General features: G+C 42.5%; 1 protein-coding gene across 4 annotated transcripts in view; it reads right to left on the reverse strand.

Annotated features, from left to right (window-relative positions):
- The window catches only part of LOC126162537 (transmembrane protein 94), a 501,552-nt gene that overhangs the window by 236,455 nt on the left and 252,817 nt on the right, over positions 1–12,280 (reverse strand). For all 4 annotated transcript variants that reach the window (XM_049919114.1, XM_049919113.1, XM_049919112.1 and 1 more), the window contains one exon: positions 1,302–1,426. In XM_049919114.1, the coding sequence (XP_049775071.1) occupies positions 1,302–1,426 (125 nt within the window). The remainder of the gene's footprint in view (positions 1–1,301; positions 1,427–12,280) is intronic.

Genomic DNA, 12,280 nt, shown 5'->3' on the forward strand with positions numbered 1-12,280 from the left:
GCAAATAAATTACCATATGATTTGCCTAATTAGTGATGAAGTTTCTTTAAACAAAGTGTCAGGACGATATTCCACAATAATAGCTTCAAGGATGATGTAACATTGATCAACATTCACAGAAATGACATGCAAAATTAAATTCAAATACTCCAACACACCAGTACAAAGCAGCTATGATAATGTTCTGATATTCAGTTAAAAGAATGAGATTCTCACTCTGCAGCGGAGTGTGCGCTGATATGAAACTTCGTGGCAGATTAAAACTGTGTGCCCGACCAAGACTCGAACTCGGGACCTTTGCCATTCGCGGGCAAGTGCTCTATCATCTGAGCTACCGAAGCACGACTCACACCCAGTCCTCACAGCACTACTGGCAGAAGTAAAGCTGTGAGGACTGGGCGTGAGTCCTGCTTCGGTAGCTCACATGGTAGAGCACTTGCCCGCGAAAGGCAAAGGTCCCGAGTTCGAGTCTCGGAAGTTTCATTCAGTTAAAACTTGTAGATTTGTCAGTTAATGCCTAAGTGACATACATCATGAACATTAATAAGACCAACAAACTGCAGGGACAAATCCTTGACTGGAAATGGAGGAAAAAAGGTCCTATGAATAAGTGTCCAAAAATGCATCGTTATTGTGGTAGATGGCGCTGGCGAATGACAATTCCTCTGACCACGTGCCATGTGTTCCTTGTGTGTTGCAGATTGAGTGATTAACACAGCACACTGTAAGCAGCAGAATGGTCTGGTATTTGTGTTGAGAACAAGCCAAGATGGTGTTTTTGTACTATCAAGCAAATGAAACGGCCGAGATGCAGCTATACCAAAACAAGTACACTCACACACACCAACAACATCACACAACATTTCAAGCGCTTTTTGGAAGTTTGTTTAATTATAGATCCTTTCAGACAGATGAATGTGCAGGGAGCCAGTGGACTATGCGTACACCAGATCTGGAGAATCTATGTGGATGTGATGCAGCTCTTTACTGTGCTCTGGGACAATCTGCCATCATTGCGCACACACACACACACACACACACACACACACACACACACACACAGTCCATTTCTGGACACATTTTTGTAGGATCTTTCTTCCTCCATTTCCATTCAGGAATCTGTCTTTGCTGTTCATTGGTTTTATTATTAGATTGGAAAGAAATTTTTCATTTTGTGAAATTATTACAAATTTCTGAAGACAATCCAAGGGCCAGAATTTTTTTGTTTGTTTTAATGATACTCTGTGCTCAGCCAATATTTGTCTTAAATGAAAAAGCAAAGCAGCATATATTTTACATACCATATCAATCTGAGCTTGATACTGCATTGTTACCATTCCAATAAATACTTGGTTGCACTGCAGCTCAAAACAACCCTCAACATCATCAACATCATCCTCATGGCCTTCATTACCCAACAGTGAATCTGTGAGGAGAATGATAATGCCAATAACACTGACTTATAATTATGAAGAGGATAAAAGGCAATGACAAATTAAATAATAGCAATATCATGTAGTGAAACATCTCAGTGGCTTCTTTTTTTAAATAGGTAAATAATAGCAAAACTAGATAGATAGATAGAAAAATGTAAACACTACATTGCTTAGAATTAACCACGATGGAAGAGTAAATTTATTTTTCTTCCACTTCCTCCATTCAATTGTACCAGAATTAATAAATTTTTATATTTCATAAACATTAGTTTTATGTTTCAATAATTCCTAAACACAACAGAAAAAAGAAATAAATAATTACTGAAATAAAAACTTTTTGATATAATATGTATTTAAAATGGGCTTAAAAGTATAAAATAATTTCTCCCAGCCCCATACAGATCACTAGCCCTGCACAGATAGTACAGAAAATTTTGTAAAATTTAAAACTATAAACATGGGGTGTGTGCAATAGATAAGTGATGCATGATTAGTTCACATAAGTCACTACCAGTTATATTGCAGAGAAATGGTATGAACTGTTGTGTGATTTTACTTAAAGACAGCTACTCTCTACACCTCTTTCTATTGTCTATTGCATGTATCCCACATTTTTCATTTTAAACTTTACAAGTAAAGGAAAAAAAAAAAAAAAAGAAATCACAAGCACAGATTTTCAGGACTATCTGTATGGTGTTACAAATCTATATTTCATACTTTTTAGTCTGTTTTAGAAAGTGTTATATTCACAAGTTTTTTATTTAAATAATTATTTTCTGATTTTTAGTCTTATATGAGATAAATTTTTCAATCTATTTCAAACATTTTGATGATATTACAACAGAGACACACAGTAAGTTTCTGGTATATTTAAGTTTCTCTTTCCCAGAGTCAACCAACGTACTTCTTTCTTCTACCTCTTGAAAGGACTGTGAAGGCAAAAATTAGAAAGATTTGAGCTCATAGGGAGAGTTACTAGCAATGATTCTTACCATGAATCACTTGCGACTGGAACATGGAAAGAGGGAAATTGCAGTGGTACACAAAGTATCCTCTGCTACACATCAGACAAGAAAACTAGTTAATATTGCAATACAGAGAGACAGAACAACAAAGTACCTCTGCCACACACCAAACATGTGAGTGAATTTGTACAGCATTATCATCTTGTTCTGAGCTATGTACAAACTTTCAAGTATCTAGTTCATGAGAGAGTTAGTTTGAAATCAACTGCAAAATCTGCACTGAACAGAAAAACAGACAAGATAGTGATCTAATAAAAAGCATTAAAATGTGAATAATGTCATAATTTCATAAGTAATAATCAAAAATAGGTAAAACGAAAGTTGTACAAATGTGTTTAATTTTAAAATAAGTTATTATGATTACAAAATATGTAATTTTCTGATTAATAATAAAGCCCCCCAACCACACAAGTCATGGACCATGCCAATGTGGGGTGGCTTATATGCCTCAACAATACAGACAGCCATACCACAGGTGCTACTACAATGGAGGAGTACTTGTAGGAAGGATGGGGAAACATGTGGTTTGTGTAGAGGGGCAGCAGCCTTTTCAGTAGTTGCAGAGGTAACAATGTGGGTATCTGACTGATCTGGCCTTGTAACATCAGTCAACATGGCCTTGCTGTGCTGATACTGTGAATACATTAAGTGGCTGAAAGCAAGGGGAAATTGCAGCCATTACTTTTCTGGAGGGCATGCAGCTCTACTGTATGGTTAAATGATGATGGCACACTCTTGGGTAAAATTTTCCAGAGGTAAAATCCCCCCCCCCCCCCCCCATTTGCATCTCAGGGTGGGGACTACACAGAAGAATTTCATCAGGGGAAAAACAAGATTGGCATTCTATGGGTCAGTGTGTGTAATGTTAGATCCCTTAATAGGATGGGTAGGTTATAAAATTTAAAAAGGGAAACGGACAGGTTGAAGTCAGATATAGTAGAAGTTATTGATGTTCAGTGGCAGGATGAACAGGACTTGTGGTCACGTGAGTACAGGGTTATAAACACAAAATGAAATAAGGGAAATGGAAGAGAATAGGTCTAATAATGAATAAGGAATGCAGTTAAGCTACTGGATACCGAACCCATTTTACAGCCAAGGTAAAACATGAATCTCACACCCACCACAGTAATGCAAGTTTACATACCAACTAGCTCTGCCGATGATGAAGAGATTGAAATAATATGTGATTACATAACTGAAATTATTCAGATAGTTAAGGGAGAAGAAAATTTAATCATTATGAGAGACTGGAATTTGACTGTAGGAAAAGGACGAGAAGGAAAATTAGGAGAAGAGTAGAAGAATATGGTTTGGAGGAAAGGAATGAGAGAGTATGATTTAATCATCACTAGCACTTAGTTTAAGAATCATGAAAGAAGGTCACATAAGTGGAAGAAATCAGGACACATTGATAGGTTTCAGTTCCACTGTATAATGGTAAGAGCAAGATTTTGGAACAAGATTTTAAACTGTAAGACATTTCCAGGGCTAGATGTGTACTCTGACCATAATTTATTGGTTTTGAACTGTAGATTAAAACTGAATAAACAGCAAAAAGATAGGAAATTAAGGAAATATGACCTAAATAATTGGAAAGATCCAGATGTAAAAGACAAATGCGACGGAAGAGACACCATGCATATCTATAATTCTATGGGCGCAACAGCTGTTTGGTGAGAAAGTTTCAATGTGAATGCATCACCAATGTCTGAACTCCTACAGGAACTGAAAATCTGCAAGTAGGGGTTTAACTGGTGGGGAGTGTGAGAAACAGAGTATCCGGGTTCGAGTTCCAGCCCAGCACAAATTTTCGACTATCACCACTGCACTCCACAATATTCTGCGTGGATGGAATCATTATTTCCTTCCTATTTTTTTCCCATCCCATTTCCTTTCCATTCCTTTCACTCCAATTATTCATGAGTCTGAATTCTTCTTTGACAGGCTCTTCCTTCTTTACGGCCATTAGTAACAGTGGATGTTCCCTTTGTTTGGCTGCAATGTTTGTTAATGGAGTTTTGACTGGGAAGTGTTGATGTTCTCCCAACAGTTCTGCCAAGCATTAATTTTTGTTTTCCTTAAGACACAATACCCATCTTGCCCAGTCATCCTGATCAATGGAGAGGAATTTTCTCAAGTTTAGGTGAAGACCTATGCCAGTTTAGGTGAAGACCTAGCCATCACATAATCAAAGCTCAGTTAAGTGGCACAGATGTTCTTCAAACAGTTTTCTTTTGCTTGCATCAGACAGTCTAAGGTGTCACCAATTCTTGGCAATGGATACACATCCTTTTTCACAGATCTGTTTAGCCGATGGTAATCAATGCCAAAATGCCTTGCACCATCTCTCTTCTTCACAATTACCACAGGAGAGGACTAAGGATTTTCTGATGGTTGAATGATGGTGTTTCACAGATTATTCTCCACTTTCTTCTGGTTATCTGTTGTTCAATTGAAAACACTGTAAGTGAGCGCCAACTGGCAAGAGTGGGGTGATCCCTTGTGTTGTGATGTTTCACATAGGGTAGTTTGGTGTAGCTTGTCTCCACTCTGGATTCCAATGCAATCAAAAATTGATGTAGAACGGCCAACACTTGCCAACATTGTTCCTTGATCAAGAAAAGACCTTTTGGTGGCTGGATAAATGTTCCTTGAGTGGGTCGATGGTAAAGGTAATGGTAGTGCACTTGCATTTTTCATGGATAGCACTGAGCTGACCTTCATGAACTGATTCAGTTGTCCCTATGTCTTAGTTATGAGTTGTGGCTTTTAGAGGTAACTAGTGACCCTGATGCACCTTGTACATTTATGATGGTAGTGATCACTGCTGGCATACATATTTCTGTTGTGAGGCTGCTTACCTTTTTGTACTTGGCCAGAGATTACAGTTAAACTGAAAGTCTAAACTGGTCTTGCTGATCATAGGATTAGGATGTCATCAACTGTAGACAATTACACAGAATAATCATTCTTATGTGAACTTGGAGTAGTGGCTTTGTCAGTCTGGAGCATCAGTCTTCCATAGTCGATGATAATGTCTCCAACAAGTCACCTCCAGGAAAGAATTAGAACAACAAACTCAAACTGCTGTGCTCTGGCACTGATACATTATCCTCACAACACTGTTTCCTGTCAGCTAGATGTATTTGTAACCTTCAACACAATAGCCTCTGAAACTCTAAACATAATTTTGTTCAGGTGGTCAATGTACATATCCAATACCACAAAAATGATGATGATGATGATGATGATATACTGGTGGTTTCGTTTTGTTTTAGGCCACCAAAATAACTAAGGTCATAAACACCCACGTCAGAACCACAGATCATGAAGATGAAAATGGAGTTAAAAGTGACTACAAGTTAAGCCCATTCGACAGAAGGATAAACAGCTAAAAACAGGGACTTCCTCTTGGAGAAATATCCATAAAATATAGATATAGCAGAGGCCCTGAACTAAAGATTAAATGTCCTTTGCCATATTGCTATGATGGATAAAAAATAAAATGTGATGGCTAAAATGACACGATACGAGATCCTGCTTAAATGATTTCCTCACATTGAGAGGGCCGAGAAGAAGTAGGCCAAGCTGGTGGGAGATGTTTAATTCCATGGAGCTTGTTCCCAGTTCCCATGGATGGATGGATGGATGGATGGATATGGTGTTATGGGCGCTCAACAGTGTAGCCTTTAGCGCCCGAACGGAAACAACAACGGACAAGTGTCACTAAAATGCAGCAAGTGCAAAAATAGGACTAAAATTAAAGGTGACATCTACATAGGCAGTGTGCACGTCAACAGTAGCAAAGTGGAAAGCAGCACATAAAGAGAAGAACTGCAAGAGAACGTAGGGGAAGGGGTTAAAATAAAACACATAGCACATGTTTGGAACTGGCCTATTACAAGAATAAAAAGGAGTGGTCAGCCACTCGGCAACACTCTAAAAATGCCAATCTAAAATTTTAGGCTGAAGCCCAGAAACAGCACAGTACTTTAAAACTTTTTTGACACTCACCTCGTCATCGGCTAAAATCGAGGGCAGATCCCCACTAATATTAACTTCCGCCCTGACAGAACGATATAAATCACACTCAACTAAAATGTGGCGTACAGTGATTCGTACGCCACAGGCATCACACAGCAGGGGTTCCTCTGGCCGTAGTAAGAAGGCATGTGTAAGAGGACAGTGCCCTATGCGAAGACGTGTAAGGGTCACTTCGTCACGCCTAGGTGACCAGCAGGAGGAACACCACGGCTGGACGGTGGGTTTCACCAACCGCAGCTTATTTTCCATCACCACTAGCCATTCCTCCTCCCACAATTGCATATACTTCCGCCGCAGCACAGAAACGACACCTTGCAAAGGAATAGAACATTGTGTCACCTCCGGTAATCTGCAGGCATCCTTGGCAGCTCTATCAACTTGTTCATTTCCCCGTATGCCCACATGCCCTGGCACCCAGCAAAAGGACACTTGCTTGCCCTGTCGTTGGAGGATGTACAGTTGGTCGTATATCAGCTGTTCCAACTTTTCCGCTGGGTACACGTTCTGCAGTGACTGTAATGCGCTCAGTGAGTCAGAGCAAATTAGGAAGTGTTTGCCCTGAGTATGCCGTATCTGCTCCAATGCCTTCAGGATCGCGTGAAGTTCTGCGGAGAAAACAGTGTATTCCTGGGGAAGGCGAATCCTGATGACACGTTCGGGGAACACTTCTGAGCAGCCAAGAAAATCCCCCTGTTGGGATCCATCAGTGTAGACTACTGTAAAATCATGATGCCTATCTAAAATGGTAAAAAACAAAGATTTGAAAGTAAAATCTGATGTACTGTCTTTCTTAAAATTTGCCAAATCTAAAATCAGCCTGGGCCTCTGAAGGATCCAAGGTGGATATCTGCTCCAACCTCGACATGAAACATTAAAACCGGCCACACCCATCTCTAAAATGCAATCCTTTGCACGAATCCCATAGGGCCTTGTCGCTCATTGGTGGTTGCAAAAAAGCCTTTCCAGTGGAGGCCAAGCAACAGTGTGGTATGCAGGTGTGTATGATGTGGATAATGTTTGATAGGCCTGGCGCGCCATTAGTAGACGCCGCTGGAGGTGAAGTGGCAGTTCACCTGCCTCTGCACAGAGGCTCAGTATGGGGATCGTTCTGAACGCCCCAGTGGCAAACTGAATCCCCTCATGGTGCACCACATCCAACAGCTTCAAATAAGTGGGTCTTGCAGACCCATACACCGTGCATCCACAATCAAGCCGGGACCACACGAAGGCTCTGTAAAACCGGAGCAGACAAGTCCTGTCTGCTCCCCATGTGTGGTGACTAAGACATTTTAAAATAGACAGCGCCTTAAGAAACCGTTTTTTCAGTTCCTTAATGTGTGGCAGCCACGTAAGCTTAGAATCAAAAGTGAGGCCCAGAAACTTCACCGTGTCTTTAAAATTCAGAACGGTGTCCCTTATCCTCAACTCAGGCAAGTCAAAAATGGAACAAGAAGAGTTAAAAAGAACACACACCGACTTATCAGTTGAAAACTGAAAACCACTCTTCTGTGCCCATTCATCCAAACGTCGCAGAGTGAGTTGCAACTGACAAGTCGTCGTTGCAAGGCTTGAAGAAGAGCAAAATACAGAGAAATCGTCCACAAACAAGGAACACTGCACAGGACTTTTCACAACAGACGTAATACTATTAATAGCAATAGCAAAGACCATCACACTTAAAACACTACCTTGAGGGACACCGTTCTCTTGTTCAAAGCGACTAGACAGTACGTCTCCGACTCGGTACCGAAAATAACGTGGCGACAGGAAGGACCGAATAAAATTGGGAAGACATCCACGAAAACCCCATTCGTGGAGCTGCCTGATGATAAGATGCCTCCAAGTAGTGTTGTATGCCTTTTCAATGTCAAAAAATATTCCCAACAGGTGATGCTGGCGCAGGAAAGCCTTGCAAGTGCACTGACATGTGCAGGTGTTCGTGCCAACACTATCAACCTCTGTCTGTGTAAATGCATCAACTTTTGGGGGCGGTTTCTGAACAATGGAAGCAAAAGACGTAATGAATATGGGGGGCTGCATGGCCTTAAAGACCTTTTTGGCTTCACTGTAGGGGATACGCTTAGTTGTTTTTATTTCTTGTATTTTACGTTCCTCTAGGAAGATTCTACAGTCAACTCTGTCATGGGCAGCCTAACTACAGTTGCCACACATCGCTTCTCCTTTACACCCTAGAGTTGTATGTCCAAAACGCTGGCACTTAAAACAGCGCATTGGGTTTGGGACATATGACCGGACGTTTAGTTGAAGAAATCCTGCCTTGACGTGTTCTGGGAGTTTGGGGGTACTGAAAGTAAGAATGAAGGAGTGTTCTGGGAGTTTGGGGGTACTGAAAGTAAGAATGAAGGAGTCAGATTTCACCAGATTCCCATCCACCCTTTTCATGATGTTCTGAACGTCAACAATTCCCTCCTGAGCCCACTCACTCTTTAATTCTTCTACAGGAATGTCAACGAGATCCCTACAGGTAACAACAGGGTGCTGTGAAGCTCTGTATCGATTGCTTTTAGCTGTTTGAAGGTTAACTGCTTGCTGAGCAGTTAATGTTTCAACAAGCAGTGTCCCATTCCGTAAACGCTTCACTGATTTTAAAGTTCCAGCTATTCCTTCTAGACCCTTTTGGATATAGAATGGAGAAACCTTTTCAAAGGAACCCTCTTTCCTTTTTATTATTAAAAACACATTCTGGTTGTCAGTATGTGCTCTGTTACTCTGAACTGCTGTACGTTTGCTGACGCCTGAGTCAGGAGGACTGGCTAACCTAGCCCTCTTGTTGGATTGGGTGGTAGTGCCTACCAGTGGTCCACCCATCCCACTGGCTAGCGAAAAATTAGAAGGAGGAAAAGAGAAAGAATTCGTGGTATCCATGGTCATCCCACAAGCAGCTAGGGAAACTTATGTCCATCCAGACAGAGCCCCGCATGCCTGGATAAGCCTTGTACAACTGAGGTGCGGCAGGCTCCCCAGAGGTTGCCCGCTAGCGACTGTTCCACCTCAACAGCCATGCATCTTATCGGCGCGCAGCACACCTTAAGATTGAAGGGGTTTTTATAGAGGTATGTACCGTCCTCATGATCCAGGCAATCCAAGATCCCTGGTCCCTACGACACACAACGTTCCACCGTTGCGCCACACGGTGGTCGCTGAAGCATGCCCAGAGCTTACGGTATCAGCAGACTGGCGGCACACACCAGTCCACAGCTCGGGGACCCCGGGTTCGCCAAGCCCATACCCAGCAAATAAATGCTGAGTCCCCTGAGGGGCCCAGTTCCCACGAAGGGAAGACTACTGGTGATGTCATAGTAACACTGCCTACTGGCAGATGGCAAAACAGAGATCACAAAAGGGAATGGAAGAACTAGATGGCCGAGGTACAAGGATTGCAGCCTTGGCAGCAGCATCAGGGCTCCGAATCCCATCAGACCGATGTGACCAGCAACCCATATAAATATCACAGTGGCTCCATCAAGAATGAACAAGTGAAATATTTCCTGGAACAGTTGCACTAATGAACAGGCAGTGTACAGCACTCAGAGGCTCTGAAGGGCACTGAGAGAGTCAGAGCAAATGACAAAATTGAAAAGCCTGTGTCACTGGGTGTACTCCGTGGCCTAATAAAGGGCGAAGAGCTCTGCTGTAAATACTGAACAGTGTTCTGGGAGCCGAAGCATGATTTAGATCCCTTATAGTGAAAGCGGCATTGTAGTACTCATGATTCTAAGAAGAGAAGCATATTGCCTGAGTCTCCTCCACTCATTACTGATGGAGGAAGGCAGGGTAGTAGTGGATGGAGCTCGAAATCTCCACAAAATAGCAGCCCAAGGTGTTGAAGATAGCAATAAGGTCCACTATGACATCATCTGTTACGGTCAAGCCATAAAGTGGGGAATGGACCCTGGTCCCAGAGAGCCGTCGGAGGTTGGCCCACACAATGGAAGAGGGCGTGGAACTACTAAAAGAACTTGTAAATGAAAACCAGCTAGCTTTATTGCTGTCCCGAAGAATGCGATGACACTGCACCTGCAACTGTTTACAATGAATACAGTTTATCATCGTAGGATGATGGTTAAAAACACAGAGAGCACTTCCCCATGCAGGAATTGCATCACAGCATGCCTCAGTCCACAAGGGACCGCGACACGGTGTGGTAAAGATGAAGTGTAAGGAATGGAACATTCTGTGGTGGTAAAGCTGAAGTTTGTAAGGTATTCTACCTGGTTATCACAACTGGGAAAAAGGTGTTCATTGAAGACTACCAGAGAGGAGTAAAGCCTCCAGTCAGCCTTAGAAAGCTACCATTTGGATTTGAACGTAGGTGGGGTAGGAGTCAGCAAACAAGATGACGGGCAAACTGGGCAGTGCAAGCAGAAAGGTCCACATGGGAATAGGTGTGTGTGGAGTCTAAAAGGAACATGGGTGCTCCAGTGTTAAGGAAGATGAGGCTGAGTTGATTGAGGAGGTCAGCCAAGAGGGCACCTCTCTGGCAGGCTCCGGGAGAGCCTGAAAGGGAATGGTGCACACTAAAGTCACAGTAGAGCAAAAAGGGGTGAGGGAGTTGCCCAATAAGCTGGAGGAAGTATGCCTTGGTGACATTGATTGACAGAGGGATGTAAACAGTACAACGGGAAAACATGAAGCAAGGAAGGAAATGTGAATTGTAACAGCTTGCAGTTGGAAGTTCAGAGAGATGGGTTGACTATGAATGTCATCCTGGATGACTCCCCCAGGAGATGGAATGCTATCCTCGAGAGGAAGATCAAAGCAGACTGGAAAGAAATGCGAGAGGTCAAAGTGGTTGTGAGAAAGCAATTTTGTTTCTTGGAGGCAGAGAACAAGTGGATGCTGCAATTCCAAGAGCAGATGTAATTCCTCCTTGTTGGATCTAAGGCTTCGAATGTTCCATTGGAGGAGAGACATGACAGGGAAAGGGGAGAAAATAAAAAATTGAGGGGTGTCACCTCAGTGGCTGCCAAGTGCCAGCCTTTGAAGAGGATCTCCGCGTAAGTGAAGGAGATGACTGTTTGCTTTGTTTCATTTCTTGGAGCATTTGAGGTTGGCAGATGACGATTCAGATGTTTGTTGGTTGGAGGGACATAAAAAGTCTTTGTGCGAGTATTCCTTCTGTGCTTTCTGGCCTGCTGATTGTGTAGCACATGATTTCATCACATGAGATGAAAATTTGGTAGCTTGTTGCACAGTTGGAGGAGTAGGAGAAAGGGATGCTACCATGCCACTGAGCAATTTTAAAACCACGATGCTGAATTTGAGGTTGCATGCTTCCATGGCCATGTACTTCATGGACCGAGATTTAGCAAGAACAGTACTTTAAGAGCTGGATGGTAAAATGCTGAGTTTCTGACTAGCCAGCAACTTGTGAGCAACAGCGTAAGGCACTTTTTCCTTCACCTGGACCTCCTGGACTGCCCAGTTACCTGTTATGTGTGGGCCAGCCTTCAGGATTGCACAGGGAGAAAGAAGGAAGAGAGGAACCCCAAACACCGAAGTGGAGGAAGGATAGGAGAAGGAGAATGAAGAAAGAAAAAAAGACGTGGAGGAACTGTTCTGAAGTCAGGCTACTGAAAATTCAGGACGTATTCCCAAATGTATCACAGATATGTTCCCCAAGGGAGAGGAAAAATAGTAGCAGGAGGATAGACATGCAGCACAGAAGGGAGAAGTGCAGCAAAGGTAAGTGCCCTGTGGTAGCCAAGCTTTAACTAGAAGTGGTGGTGTGTGCACGAGAGCAAGTTCTTA

Source organism: Schistocerca cancellata, chromosome 2, assembly GCF_023864275.1.
Source record: "Schistocerca cancellata isolate TAMUIC-IGC-003103 chromosome 2, iqSchCanc2.1, whole genome shotgun sequence".
Lineage (NCBI taxonomy): Eukaryota > Metazoa > Arthropoda > Insecta > Orthoptera > Acrididae > Schistocerca > Schistocerca cancellata.